This window comes from Saccostrea echinata, unplaced genomic scaffold (assembly GCF_033153115.1).
Source record: "Saccostrea echinata isolate AGI-Se365-2 ecotype Australia unplaced genomic scaffold, CSIRO_AGI_Sech_v1 ptg000075l, whole genome shotgun sequence".
In the NCBI taxonomy this organism is placed as follows: Eukaryota; Metazoa; Mollusca; class Bivalvia; order Ostreida; family Ostreidae; genus Saccostrea; species Saccostrea echinata.
The window spans coordinates 277,510-294,150 of NW_026889824.1; the positions used below are offsets into that span (position 1 = coordinate 277,510).

The 16,641-nt window shown below is 34.4% G+C and overlaps 1 protein-coding gene across 1 annotated transcript in view; it reads right to left on the reverse strand.

Annotated features, from left to right (window-relative positions):
• The window catches only part of LOC133176376 (mitogen-activated protein kinase kinase kinase 4-like), a 204,342-nt gene that overhangs the window by 12,249 nt on the left and 175,452 nt on the right, over nt 1–16,641 (reverse strand). Inside the window, exon 21 of the mRNA XM_061311501.1 lies at nt 6,284–6,403. Within this exon, the coding sequence (XP_061167485.1) occupies nt 6,284–6,403 (120 nt within the window). The remainder of the gene's footprint in view (nt 1–6,283; nt 6,404–16,641) is intronic.

Sequence of the window (16,641 nt, forward strand, 5' to 3'; positions counted from 1 at the left end):
AGCAGAATACAAGTTAATAGAGCCCTGGCCAGGACCAGAACACTTGACTAAATGGTCCAGGTGTTCAAAATTCTGGTAAAAATACCCTTGCATATTTAAAGTTTTACTCTGTTTGCCTTGAACATCCCCAGAAGCATAAAAGATTTTCAAAGAAATGCATTTTCACCATATTATTAAATAAATAAAGCCCCATCCTTACACCAGAACATCTGAACCATTGGCCACGAACTCACAATTCTGGAAGAAGCACCCTTTCTCATCATAACTATACACTTGTTTCTTTACTTTATAACCAGTAGTAGAAAAAAATATTTGGAAAGAAATTATGCATTTTCACTATATAACCAATAGAGCTCCCCCCCCCCCCTCACCAGAACCCCTGACCCAGGGGCCATGAATTTCACAATTTTGGAAGAGGCATTCTTCCTTATCATAACCATGCACTTCCTTTGTTTGAAAAATTTCCAGGAACAGAGAAGATGATTTTGAAAGAATTCATGCCTTTTCCCAATATAATCAATAGAGCCCCACCCTAACACCAGAACCCCTGACCCAGGGGCCATGAAATTCATAATTTCTGAGGAGGCAGTCATGCTCATCATAACTATGTACTTAGTTTATTTAATATCCAGGAGCATAGAAGATTTTCAAAGAATTAATGCAATTTTACTATATAATCAATAGAGTCCCACCCTAACACCAGAACCCCTGACCCAAGGGCCATATAATTCACAATTTCTGAAAAGGCAGTCATGCTCACCATAACTATGTTCTTAGTTAGTTTATTTAATACACAGGGGCCCATTTTACAAAAGAACTTACGACTAAGAACGAAAACTTCAGTTGATTGTAAAATTTTGCAAAATTAATGATTCTGTTTAAACTTGCTAGCGTAAAAGTATCTTTCTACATACCTTTTTAAAATATGAAAACCATTTTCTATTTGATTTAAATTAGAAAGTTATTAGCAGAATTAAATTTTGGTCTTAGTCGTAAGTTCTTTTGTAAAACGGGCGCCAGGAGCAGAGAAAAAGATTTTCAAAAAAATTAATGCAATTCTACTATATAATCAATAGAGCCCTGCCCTAACACCAGAACCCCTGACCCAGGGGCCATGAAATTCACAATTTTGGAAGAGGCACTCTTGCTCAGCATAACTATGTACTAAGTTTGTTTATTTAATACCCAGGAGCAGAGAAGAAGATTTTCAAAGAATTAATGCATCTTCACTATATAATCGATAGAGCCCCACCCTAACACCAGAACCCCTGACCCTGGGGCCATGAAATTCACAACTTTGGAAGAGGCACTCTTGCTCATAATAACTATGTACTTAGTTAGTTTATTTAATACCCAGGAGCAGAGATGAAGATTTTCAAAGAATTAATGCATTTTCAATATAATAATCAATAGAGCCCCACCCTAACACCAGAAACCCTGACCCTGGGGCCATGAATTTCACAATTTTGGAAGAGGCACTCTTGCTCTTCATAACTATCTACTTAGTTAGTTTATTTAATACCCAGGAGCAGAGAAGAAGATTTTCAAAGAAATAATGCACTTTCACTATATGATCTATATAGCAGCGCCCTAGCACCAGAACCCCTGACCTTGGGGCCATGAAATTCATAATTTTGGAAGAGTCACTCTTGCTCATTATAACTATGTATTTAATTTGTTTAAATAATACCCAGGAGTAGAGAAGAAGATTTTCAAAGAAATAATTCACTTTCACTATAGGATCTATATAGCCCCGCCCTAGCACCAGAACCCCTGACCCTGGGGCCATGAATTTCACAATTTTGGTAGAGGGCTCAATGCTTATTACAATCATGCCAACAGTTTGACTGCTTGATGTCCTGGAGTAAAGAAGAAGATTTTTAAAGATTGCATTATTTTTGTTGGTTTTAGCCCCACCCCTCAGGCCCCAGGGGGGCAGGTACCATGAAATTCACAATTTTTGTTCCCATTCACCCATAGATGCTATATGCCAAATTTGGTTGAAATTGGTTAAGCGGTTTCAGAGAAGAAGCTAAAAATGTTCAAATGTTAACACACGACGCACGACGCACACCGCATGCCGACGGACGAGAACGGATAGCAATAGGTCACCTGGGTGACTCAGGTAACCTAAAAATTCGATTCGTCACTATTCTTTTTAAAAATACACACAAGTATATTTGTTTGTCTTTTATATTATTTTATTATTTTTTTTCATTAAAATAATGTGAAGTTTGTGTTTATATGTACAATTAGGCCTACTTTATTAATTGTTGATTTTCCACGTATACGCCACCTACAACTTAAATTGCGCTCGCATCCCTATTTAAGAAAAATATGTTCGCAACAAAAGTAACCTGTCACTCATCTGTTGTTTTTTTTTTTAAAGTAAGCTGCTAGATTTTGTTTATTAACTAAATGTCTTCAAGGATCGATCAGAACCCGCCAAGAAAGGATTCCTATTAAATGATAAGGGGAAGGCCGGAGTTCATGTACCTCCCCAGATCCTCTCCCGCACCCCTCTTTCCAAAAAAAAACAAAACAAAACAAAACAAAAACAAAAAAAAAACAAAAAAAAAAATGGTAAGCCTTGAGAAGTTTAAACATGTTCTTTGTGTTCTGTATATTTTTGATATATCGTGCTGAGTAGTTCCCAGATGCCATTATAACTGGCTATTCCATGTCTTCGATCGATTGATGAAACGCCCCGCCTACTCTGAATATCAATGAGACACAATTAAAACCCAACTCGGACAAGCGCAACATTCCGGAATTAATACCCACTAGTGGGCATTTTTAATTACCTTTAATAAAACTAAAGCGCTGTTTTCAATGTAAATTTTCGCAAGTAATTTACCACACATATGTCAAAATATGGGTTAGGTGTAAAATAATTAAGTTTTAAGTTAATTAGATGATGTTAGAGGGGTCCGAAAAAGGGGCCACGGCAATATGCTTAAGTGGAAACATTCTTTACAATTTTTGTTCCCCTTCAGCGATAAATTCTATATGCCAAAATTGGTTGAAATGGGTTCAGCAGTTTCAGGGAAGAAGCTGAAAATGATCAAATGTTTATGCACGATGAACAACGAGAGACAAAAAGATATATGCATATCATAGGTCACTTGAGTAACTCAGGTGACCTAAAAATGTCTTTGTTACTATGAGAATTAACGTTACAGCTATTGCAGAAAAAAATTTAAAGCATATTCTGTATTTTTTCTGCAACAGCTGCAACAAAAATTCCAATACTAACAACCAAAGAAATATAAAATACATGCTTACTGTCTTGAAATAAAAGCATTATTTCCAAATATCATTTATACTTCAGGACAGTTATCGAGTACCGTATAACAGGTATTTTCTGCCGTTGTCCAATTTTTGCGGAATTTTGCGGATAGGACAAATCCGCAAAAATTACAATCGCAAAATATTTTTTTCAATATTTATTAAGATATTTTGTACATGCAGTTATGATAAGTGGTGCATATGTCTGACAGGGTTCTCATTAACGCAAGAACCTGCGTACTGGACGCAGCAAAATTATTTGGAACGCAAGGTTTTTAAAACCAATGTGTCCGCAGACTCATAAGTGGCCACGTCCTCGTTATGAGAAAATTCGGGTGTCATCGAAATTCGAAGGTTTTAGATGTCAGGATTTGTCCAAAACATACTGAATCAAAACCTTCCTTTAAATAACATCAATTAAATATGTTGATACAAAAACATCTTTTCTTGTATCTATTTCGCAATTATTAGTCCAAACTCAGATAGCTGCAAACAACACATGGTAGCTTTTCTTTTTTAAACACTTTTTTTCAATCTTGTGTTTTATCCTGAGACCATAATTACTGCTTGTATACACAATGTGGCTCGATTGTCTCGTGAATTTCACCTAATGCATACGATTGACAGGATTAGTTACGCCTCAATGCACATGACACTGTGATTGTTAACCGTCAACTTTAGGGTACTACATTATGCAACTGTTTGTTTTAGCTTAAAATATAAACACCAAATTAATTTTGATGGCAATTAACTAGAAATGTGATTTAGAATATGGCTTGGATGCATTTATTATCTATATATTTAAATATTTTAATAGATGGCATAAAACGTATATAAGAATAAAGATTTTTATTGTTGTTTGGGTGGACTGACACTGTATTAATTCATTTAAATTGGTACTCGAAATATCTTTACAAAAACTAACTAAAAGACAGTAGTTCAATAAAGCTTAATACCAGTTCTCATACACCTTTGATCAATATGTCCTAATGAATTTATTAAAACGTAAACATGACAGCATTCTGATAATTCATGAAGTTTAGTGCATGATCATACCCCTTAAATAAATTTTTGCGGTATAATGCAACCGCAGAAATTGAAAACGCAGAAATTAATTTGCTACCTTTTAGGGGTTAAATCGCAAAAATTTCCAACCGCAGAAAATACCCGTTATATAGTATTTTGTATGTCCTGCAACATTTTTTTTTTTTTACATTTGATCTCCAAAATGACCTAGCTATTTTCAATAAATCTAGTCACATTTTTGCAGTTGGAACAAAAATGCCATTGGATGAACACGCAATATATTTGATGTCACAATGCTTTTAAAGATGTCAGAATGCACGAGGCTATATTTGTGCAATGACCGAATAAAGCTTTGGTTTACTAGGTTACCTTTATTCGGTCAATGCAAGCAGTGGTTACAGGATAAAGCATTCTACTGTTTACATATTATAAAATTATAGTTGAAATTGCTATTATACTATACAAACTTTTTAAAAAGTTAAATACAAGGGTTGTCCCAAAAAGCTGTAGACAGGGAAAACAATTTAGTTTCTTTTTGCTAAATTAAATTTCTTGTCATTGTAAAAAGGAACGTTTTATGATCGTGAATTCCAAGCTTCATGATAATTTCACATTTAATAAGAAATTAATGAAAAAATGAAGAAAGTATATAAGTGTACATCAGCACACGAAAGCCAGCATAATTTACGTCTCATATAACGTCATGTTAATTTTTAAAGTACTGTCCCGTGTGCTTAAAACAAGTCTCTTAAGCATCTTATTAATTTTTTAGACTAGCAAACCACTCCTGACTGAGGGACTTGTTAAAATTCACCACATTTTTTAAAAATCATATTCAAATTTCAGTCCTCGAAAGGTCGCCTTACATTGTAGGAAGCAGAAAATACACACAATTTGACGTCGTTGATTTTGATCCATAACGTTCCTCACCATCTGAATTTAACAAACAGTTCTATACTTCTTACAGACCTAAATATTTTCAGTATGGAAGTGAAAACTGTCCTTCAATCACTTATGTCATTTATCAACAACTTTTTAGTGTGTAATGTCATTTTTATCTCTTTTCGGTCTCGTTTTGACGACATCATTTACATCTAACTCAATTCCAACAATACCTTGAAAATTATGACACAATCCTCCGTCTCTGATCCATTTATGTGAAAATTTGACATATTACTAGAATTTTTTTTGGTTTCACTGCAATAAATTTGAGTTTTATGTTCTACATTTTACCAGAGAAACAAAATAATGCAAATATTTACATTTGCTGTGTTTTTCTACCAAGCCAACTGTGAAATTGATTTGAAAGTCATTTTTGTGTTTACTCACACATAGAAATATACATGGTGAAACTCGGGCTAAAGTGACGTCACAATGAGGCTACAGAGACGTAAATAAAATGTAACGATTCCAGTGAAAGCGGGGGACAATAACAAAAGAAATACATTTACATGTAAAACTGAACATCTAAAAAAAACCATATATCATGCATATTCGTCTTGATCTAACTGTATGTAACATGAATTCTTGCATATAAAAACATTTGTTTTTTGATATTGCTGTAGCTAAAACATTTGCAATTATACCTAACTATTTCTATAACAGACTTTGCATCTTTTGAAGTAGCCAAACCAGTGAACTTGAAAACTATCTCTTCCAATGGCAAAACCTTGACTTCATCATTTTTACTGAACAGAAAACAAAATGCCAGTTCATGTTTAGAGGACTAATTGCCTGGTTTTACAATGGTTATAGATAACAACAACCAATTGGCTGTTTCACTGACCATTTTGTTATGAAAACAGGGTGGCGGATAGTGTTATGCAAATTAAGCAATATAAAGAGAATTTTATATAGTAGCGAAAACGTTCCTAAAAAATTATGTCATTATTGTTAGAATGGCAATGAACTGAATGGCAATAATTCAAGAATTGACTGTATTTCTGACCATCTCTAATCTTTATATTACCCATGGTTCCAACAAGGCTGTTGAACTCGCCAGGCAGAGTTGCATGGCTTTTCAGCTTCTCTGAGCATCCAAAATCTCCCAGTTTTAAACATCCACTAGATGTCAAAAATATGTTGGCACCTAAAATATAAGAATATATTTTGTAATTAATATTCAATGACCAGTCTAGGATACACAGACTTTCAGATAATTCAGTTTCTTTTTAGGAAGAAAAAGATCTATAGAACATTGTAACGTTACGAAAAAAAAACTTCAAGATATCTGAGGATTTGAAATATCCTGCCAGTGGGTAAAATACTTAAAGAGTAAGGGGTTCGAACTTTCAAATCACTTCAACATATCCATGGTATCCGAGATATTAGTGTTCGAGATACCAAAGTTCAACTGTATCATATTTGTTGAGGTGTATGAGCTGTTGCATACAATAAAGCCTGAAACTTCCATTGAAATATCAAATTGTACAATTGCAGACCCAGATGATATAATAAAGAGAAGGAAAGAGGTTTTAGGATTTAATTTCACTTTTACTCATCAAATAATTAATATTTAGGGCATTAATATTTTACCCAACTTGTTGCTCACAATGAGATCAGATAAAATTATTTGATTTTTAGGTCACCTGTGTCACATAGGTGTCTATTGCTACATGTATCCGTTTTTGTCTGTCGTGCATTGTGTGTCATATGTCAATAGTAAACTTTTGAACATTTTGAGCTTCTTCTCACAATCTACTGAACAATTTTTCAATCAAATTTGGTACAGAGTATCTATGGGCAAAATGGGGAAAAACTGTGAATTTCATGGTCCCTGCCCCCTGGGGTCTGAGGGGAAGGGCCAAAACCATCAAAAGTATTGCAATTTTCAGAATTCCTAACTGTTGGCATGATTATAACAAGCAATCCATCCTCTACCAAAATTGTGTAACTCATGGCCCTAGGGTCAGGGGTTCTGGGGGGTAGGATGGGGCTCAATTGACTATATGGTGAAAATGTATTAATTTTTTGAAAATCTTCGCTACCCCTGTATATTTAGCAGACAGTCTATGTGTATGGTTATGATGAGCAAGGGTGCCTCTTCCAAAATTATGAAATTAATGGCCTTTGGATCAGGATTTGGTTTTACTGCAGAGCTCTATTGATTATAAAGTGAAAATGCATTAATAATTTAAAAATCTTCTCTGCTCCTCTATATTTAGCAGACAAACTCATTGTATGGTAACGATGAGCAAGGATGGCTCTTCCAAAATTGTCATATTCATGGCCCCCGGATCAGGGGTTCTGGTGTTAGCTGGTATTAGCTAGGTTGATCTCTATTGATTATAAAGTGAAAATGTATTTATACTTTGAAAATCTATTCTACTCCTGTATATTTAGCAGACAAACTTAGTGTATGGTTATGATGAACAAAGGATGGCTCTTCCAAAGTTGTAAAATTCATGGCCCCTGGATCAGGGGTTCCATTGTTATGGTGGGGGTCTATTGATTTTATAGTGAAAATCTATTAATTCTTCAAAAATCTTCTCTAACCCTGTATATCAAGCAGACAATCTATGTGTTAGGTTATGACGAGCAAGGATGCCTCTTCCAAAATTGTGAAAATAATGGCCCTTTGGTCAGGGAGTGCTGGTGTTAGGATGGGGTTCTATTCATTATATAGTGAAATGCATCAATTCTTCGAAAAAGCTTCCCTGCTTCTGTATATTTAGCAGTCAATCTACATGCATGATTATAAAGTACATGGGTGCCTCTTCTAAAATTGTGATTTCATGGCCCCTGGGTCAGGGGTTCTGTTGTTAAGATGGGGCTCTATTGATTATATATATGTTGGATTGATTTTGTGTTCTTTAACGTCTAATTCGAGAATATTTAACTCGTATAGAGACATCACCATATGCAGTTGAAGGGCTTTAAATTTAGACCTATACTTGGCACGCAAGGGTTTTTTATTGTGCCAACACCTACCTTGAAAGTTGACCTCAGTTTTTAAAGTCTCATCCAAAAGACCCATGAATTTCACTTCTAGTGCTAGGTGCTTGGCAAAGGAACAGTCACTCCCTATGTTTACGTCTTGGGTTTGACACAGTGCAGTGAATGAGAATCCAACCCGGGCCTCCTGATCACAAAACAATGCCCTACCACAAGGCTACCATGACCGGTTTGATTATATAAAAGTGCAGATGCATTAATGCTTTGAAAAATCTTTTTTGCTTCTTGATATTTAGCAGGTAAACTTAGTGCACTGTCATGATGAGCAAGGGTGCTTCTTCCAAAATTGTGAAATTCATGGTCTATGGGTCAGAGGTCTGGTGTTAGGGTGGGGGCTTTATTGATTATATAGTGAAAATGCATTATTTCTTTGAAAAGCTTACAGTATATACTCGCCTATAAGTCGGACCAACTTATAAGCATAAGCCTATAAGTCGGTTGTATTTTTTTAAGCTTAAATTAGAGGGATTGACCCGCTAAAATACCAAAATACCAATCTTTTTATAACTCGTGTATAAGTTGGATAAAGAGTTTTGGACCAAAATTTAACTCCCAAAAATAATGACTTATAGGTGAGTATATATGGTATTCTCTGCTCCTGTGTATTTAGCAAATAAACAAAGTGCATAGATGTGATGAGGGTATCTCTTCCAGAATTGTGAAATTCAAGGCCCTCTGGGTCAGGGGTTCTGGTGTTAGGGACACAATATTTCCACTAATTCTTAATTATCTCCCTTTGAAAGAGGGTGTGGACCTTCATTTGAACAAACTTGAATCCCCTTCACCCAAAGATGCTTTGTGGCAAGTTTGTTTGAAATTTGCCCAGTGGTTCTGAAAAGTGGAGAATGTGAGAAGTTTACAGATGGATAGAAAGCTACACAGACAGATAGCAGACTGACAAACAGACGGATGGATGCAGGACAAAATGTGAACTTTCAGCTCAGGTGAGCTTAAAATATATGCTCCCAAATTTCCATTTGTAAACCCTTGTTGTGCATTGATTTTCCCAATTTTTCAACCTTTTCAATTTCAATCGAACTTGTAACTGGTCATGGTAGCCTCGTGGTAGGGTGCTCGCTTTGTGATCGGGAAGCCCGGGTTCCATTCTCATTCGCCGCACCACATCAAACCTAAGACGTAAACATACATAGTGACTGTTCCTTAGCCAAGCACTCGGCACTAGAAGTGAAAGTCACGGGTCTTTCGGATGAGACCTTAAAAACCAAGGTCCCGTGTCACAGCAGGCATTGGCACGACAAAGAACCCTCACTGCTTAATGGCCTTGAGTGCCAAGCATAGTTCTAAATTTGAAGCCCTTCACCAGCATACGGTGATGTCTCTATATGAGTGAAACATTCTCAAATGGGATGTTAAACAACATACAATCAATAAAACTTGGCAAAAAAAATATTCTTGGATGAATGATATTTCATTTCTTCTGGCCCAGTGATTCTTGAGAAGGTTTTTAAATGATCCCACAATATTTTGCCTTTTCTTGATTATCTCCCCTTTGAAGGGGTCACTGCCCTTCATTTGAACAAATATGAATCCAATTCACCTTAGGATACTTTGTGGCAAGTTTCATTGAAATTGGTCCAGTGGTTCTTAAGAAGTTGAAAATGGGGAAAATTAATGCACGACACACTCCCGCATAACAATGGGCAAATGGGTGAGTTATAATTTTGATGAAAAATATTAATGCTTTCATATATACAAGTTTGTCCCTACTACCCCGCCTACAAGGCCAAAGTTTTTATTTTTTTTGGTTTACGATTTTCTGTCTCAAAAAAATGCATTGGGTGGTCGAAAAATTAAAAAAAAAAATAATTTAGGATTCAACAGTTTCATTTTAAAATACCAGCAATGTTTATTTTAATAAAAATAATACACGTCAATTGTACTTTTAAGTTTTATTGTCTAGATCACATAACTCTTTTTATTTAATTTTGATTTATTTCTAACTTTAGACTGAATGTCATTTTCATTTAGATATAGTTCTGATTTTTGTTTGTCAATCAGTGCATGGTTCATGATGTTCAACTTCTTTTTGTGCTCTTCAGTGATAAGTGATGTGTTATAAACCTCGGTATCCCCACAAACTAAAAATCAGGATCCAAATTTAAGTAAAATTTAGATTGAAGAAAAATACAATTTAATTGTTTAACAATATCAAAAGTAATTGACTGAAATAATGCCTAAAGTCCTTACCATTCACTCACAGATCAATTGAGTAGGTGAAAATAACTTAATAAATCTATATAATTACACAATATCTTCTTTTTTAGAAAAACGGAGGAAATTCGGATTAAAAGTTGGCGATGATTTTACAGTGTTTTTAAACATGTGTTATGACTGTAGCTTTGCTAAATGAGTTAAATAGATGAAAATTACAGACAGTCTGACAATTTTACTTTGTGTTTTTTCAAGATAATTAAAAATAAAAGCATTGTTCACCAATTGGCAAAAAATATTGCCAAATTGGGAAAAACTGAACTCATTTTCAATTGAAAATGGGGCCGTATTTCGGCCCCTGAGAAGGCACTGATAAATCCCTGTTATCTATAGGTATAACCGTGTCTGCTAGGTCGATCAGGGTTGGGCATAAACTCTCCAATATTGCGGTATGAATTTAGCCCATTGAGACATTGCAATTGGAGAAAGGGATCATGCATCCAAGATTTTATTCACTTTTCCATGCAGAAAAAGTTCTTTAAGTGTGTGTCATTGCTTTCAGTGACGAATTACCTTGTTACATGACAGAACCGCCATTTTTGGTTTGCACATGTGTTTATTTACGGTCACCTAAATGTTTGTAAAGGTCTCATATATTTAGGTATCACACCGGTAATTGACCAATCAAAATGAACTTAGTCAATTGTAGTTCCATACATAATAAAGAAATATTTTTTTTATTGTGAGAAATTTTTTTAATTTCCCTTATTCTATTTTTACATTTTTGGTATTTGTGCTTAGGATATTTTATGTACTTTGTAAAATATTAAAGGTTTTTGACAGGAACTATTTCTTTCGGGGCATAGGAGGCCACTTCCTGGGGTGCACACAGGATGTTTATAAACACATTGAATACACGTGGTTTTGAGGGTATTCCTGTTTGCGGATGGAAAAAATCAGAAAATGCCGTGTAGGTACCCTATTTTTTGGTGTCAGCTGATGTGACTGGTAACGTTTAACACTTCCTGCTAAATATCTTTTCATGAATTCGAATACCTGATTTTTAATGATTTTTTATTCTATATAGAATTACATAGTGAAAACAATTACCGGTGTGATACCTTGAAGGTGATTGTGTAAAATCATCTACACCCATATTAAAGACAGTTTTAATTTTATAAAGGCATATTTCAACAAAATATGTCATTTTATGAACTTTCTGTGTGAAAGCACATATTTTTAAATTTAGAAGCAGGGTTGACATTAATTTATACAGATTTCTATGTAAAATACTAATAATATGTCATGTTTTACCCTACAAAACTCCAAATTATGACTTTCAAAGTAGGATTATGCATCTGACATGTAGGAAGAAGTTAGAAAATGTTGGTTTTTTATTTTAGATGACTTTAAACTCTGTGCACCACCTGACCGCAGTCAATTATAGTGTCTACAGACTTTGCCGTAAAAGCACTTTAGGCTGATTTTTTCAAGAAAAGACTAATCCTGGGTTTGCGAATGAGTTTTCAACAAAAGCGACAACTGCGATAAAATGTGAAGAAGTAAAACATGTTTTTAAAAAGTGTTAAATTTTACAGAGACTGGGTTTACTTTCATTTTATTCACCTTAAGTGATTCATTTATTACTGGAGTGGAGGAATAGAAATACTGAAATGAGTTAAATTTGTCTAATAAAAGTAATGCACATATAAAATTTATTAATAATTTTTCAAAAATAAGAAGCTTATGACCAAAAATGCATAAATACTGTCAGGGCATGAGAGTGAATACTTATTCTGAGTCCCAACCATGCATCACACATATAGTACAGAATGTCACTTAGCACCATGGTATGCCTGATATGGTTCTCTAGACTTTTTCCATGCTTTCGCAGCTGACATTCAAGATTTTTCAGTTTGCCGGAGAATGTTTTTTGTCATTTTACCACTTTTATGTAGGTGTTGATCCTCCCTTTTAAATTAAGTCTCAGTCAGGATGTTTATTTCAGCATGATTTGTTAAGCACATTAGTGTACTGAAATATTAATAAATTACAAATTAAAGTGATGAAGAAATTTGACATATTTACACAATCAAAATATCAGAATAACCACAATTCAGCTAATAAAGTGCCCTGTTCTTCTTTTGTCACTTCCTATAAATTTTATCAGCAGTTTTTGTACACCCACCCACCTCCAAGAATCATGGAGGATGGCCTGATATTAGTTTCTCTGTTGCATTTATTCACATTTAAAAGTGTTAAGACCCATAAAAATGTTTAAGATTTATATTTTTAAATTTAAATGTTGAATTTTTATGTAAATTTGGTGAAACAAAAAGCTGTAATCTTGAATTAATCATGCAAATTCATCAAACACCTTTGAAATTCCTGAGTAATTCAATGAAAAGAGGATAATTATGTATGTTCAATTGGAATTTCATGGCTAATTTGTGTCTGCAGAGAAAGCCAGTTACATAAATCACAACAATAAATTACATCTGAATTGTTTTCTCCATTTTCTTATCATCAAAGCAAGTTTAATGGAGTGTCAGAGCTGTCCAGAACCTCCCCAGATGCTGATATCATTTGGACTGCCCTGTGTTACAACACAGCTTTTAGATAAACTTCTGCATAGCAGGTTGTAGACAAGTACCTAGGCTTTATTTGGGACATAAATTGACCAGATGCAGATTTTATTATCGGCCTAAGATTTAACAATTTCTGTAAATTCTGTCATTCTTAGAAGGGTAAAATGCAATTTTGTTATGTAATAATTACATAATGGTCTCAGACTTGTGAATTATTTTTTGTTTGTTGTGAAGAACAGTGCATATACTGTCCACGGATACAAAATTGGTTGCCAGGCTTGGTCTATTAAGGATGAAATTCTGCTTCAAAATATGCACAAAAAACTTCTGTCAGAGTGCTCAGTGTGTATTCTTGACTGCTCTGGAGTAAGGGAGATAAATGCATCATATCTCCAGCAATAATGGGAATTAGATCCCCAGACTTCAGGATGTTAGTGACAGTTATTTAAGAAATCTCAGGTGCAAAAATGAAAAGAATCTGACAACTTCAAAGGTCCTTCAAGGTATCACACCGGTAATTGACCAATCAAAATGAACTTAGTCAATTGTAGTTCCATACATAATAAAGAAATATTTTTTTTATTGTGAGAAATTTTTTTAATTTCCCTTATTCTATTTTTACATTTTTGGTATTTGTGCTTAGGATATTTTATGTACTTTGTAAAATATTAAAGGTTTTTGACAGGAACTATTTCTTTCGGGGCATAGGAGGCCACTTCCTGGGGTGCACACAGGATGTTTATAAACACATTGAATACACGTGGTTTTGAGGGTATTCCTGTTTGCGGATGGAAAAAATCAGAAAATGCCGTGTAGGTACCCTATTTTTTGGTGTCAGCTGATGTGACTGGTAACGTTTAACACTTCCTGCTAAATATCTTTTCATGAATTCGAATACCTGATTTTTAATGATTTTTTATTCTATATAGAATTACATAGTGAAAACAATTACCGGTGTGATACCTATTTATAAGCCTTATTCGACTAAGATGCATTCTAAAATTTAAAACCCACCAGTTCAGCTGAGAAAAATCCGAAAAAATATTTCGGAAAAAAGACATTATTTTTATTTTCATGATTGGTGAAAATTAGGGTCGGCGGAATCGTAAACCAAATGAAAAAAAAACTTTGGCCTAATAAAGTAATCCCCCATTACTGACATTCCCCCTCAACCCCCTGTTAGGGGAGGAACCCCAGACTCCCTTCTACTTTTTAAAATGTCCCTCGATATTTCAATTTTTAGTGGCAACCCTGTATATATCTAAAACTTTGCAAAAAATTCTATGAGTTCTGTGGTTCAAAAGTTAATAGGAAGGATAAAGTTTATGACAGATACACAGAATTACTGGTGGTCAGACAGGACAATATGTCCCCCAATCAGACAGACACTTACTAAGCATAGGCTATTCTGGCCTGCAATCAATTGAGCTAATAATGTTTCTTTATAACAACTTGTATTCTTATTATGTACTAGTGTTAATTCAAATACCATTTGGCATTCAAATGGATTTTTTACTAGTGTTAATTCAAATACCATTTGGCATTCAAATGGAAAATCCTACTCTTTTCAAGTTTGAATTAAAGGTAATTATTTTGATTTTTTTTTTTTACTACTTATTTCTTCAAATTGTTGATTTCGCTTGCACAGTGAGTGACTGCAGAAAATGAATCAATTTGAAATATTATACACCTATTTACTGGCTGTAAGGACTATTCCAAGTTTATTACCTCTTGAGACAGCACCAATTAAGTACAGTCAAGCTGTCTCATGGGGCAATGCCCATGTGAGTTAAGGATAGGTATGGGCGTTTCTATGTAAATGAGCTAATAAAAATGCATAAAAGGTATATCTATTATTCAGAGAAAGTTTTTAATTATTTTCTTATACATACTTGGTGCCCACAATATGTTATAGCCAGTACACATTATGACGTCATATCATGACGTCCTTGTTCTTACCTACTGGAGGGAATAAAACACATCAAGAGAACAGCTTTGGCCCAAGCGATTATCCTATTTAATTTTACATAAAAACTGTATGATGCTTAGAAGAATATTCTATATATTAATAAAACTGCTGCACAAATTCTAGGCATTTTCTCATTTGATCAGAATTTGAGGAAACTTATACCGAACTGTACATTTTTACCCTGTTTCAATTTAACTTAAAACTTTTCAAATAGTAATTAAATAACTAAGCTGTTGATATTTGTGCAGCAATACAAGGAATCCTTGGAATATTTTGCTTCTAAATATACCTTGTTTCCGTTAAATAAAATAGAGCACGCCCTTGCGCCGAAGCTTTTCTGTTGATGTCGTTATGTATAGTCTGCCCCACGGTACCAAGGACCTCACTTTTCGCCTCATATCTCAAAATGTATAAATACCTTGGCCTTCAAACTAGGTTCGATCGATAGATCATTTTTTTCCCAAACTTTCTGCGTTTATCCGAACCCTCGAGTTCAACTGGTGTATTGACACGGCGGCAAATTCAAAGTCTACAGGGATTTAACATTGCCAAAATGGCCGCCACTTCGGAAGGAGATCCATCATTATTCGTGATTTTCCGTATGTCGCCGTCAGTGACATAATGACGTAACACATGTTCAGGAATGCTCTGTGCTTACCGATGTACGGAACACAATACAGCCCGAAACTTTCCAAGTGCCCAATAAACACAGATTTTTCAGCGAAAAAAATTATTGCAAAAAAACGTCTTCGACATATTGCTTAACACTACTAAGAAAAGAGGTAAGATTCAACTCATATCTTCTTCAGAAGTCATAACTGACTAAAGTAATCTGTAATCGAAAGAACGATCGAGGCTACAACAAAATTCAACCAAGTGACATCATTGCTTCACCAACACAACATGATAGATCTATCTGTAAGCGAGTATTATACATGTAGTATGTTCTAACAGATCTTCTGTAATTACATGTAATTACGGTACTTTACCTTTGCCTCGCAAATAAATCCAACACACTAGACAGTATACTATAATAGTATGTTGTAAACACGGTTAAACGGTTTGCTAGACATCACTTCTATCACGAACTCACAATGCTTCCTGGCTTTGTTACACCGTACATCTATAACTATTAAGCACATACAAATCCATGTTTATACATTTTGAATCGCTGTGCAAAACAAGATCTACATGTTGTCTGCATCAAACTACGTCATCAATGGATTTTGACCTTGCCCTTGGAAAACTTCCTGTATCAGCATTGGGTAAATGCAGGCCCTGGGATTTCAAACAATTGTGTATTTTTAATAGTTTTTATTTCATATACAGATATATGTAGCAGTTCTACTGCCAAAAATAAAATACAAAGATAGTAATCACATAAACCCCAGAACATGAATGGAATACATTATTTTATTTTAATTTATTATGTTTATTTGTATCAGGGACCTATATACTGTATATAGGTCCCTGTTTGTATACTTTATTTTTTTTAATATAAAAACTTTTATGGCAGAAATTTCAGTGATTTTACAAATTAATAAAACTTTTGAGACCAGGAGTTTGCATTTTAAATTTTAATGTGAAAAAATTCTACATTTGCAAGAAACATGAGAAATAGAAGTCAAAGCCCTCTCATAATTT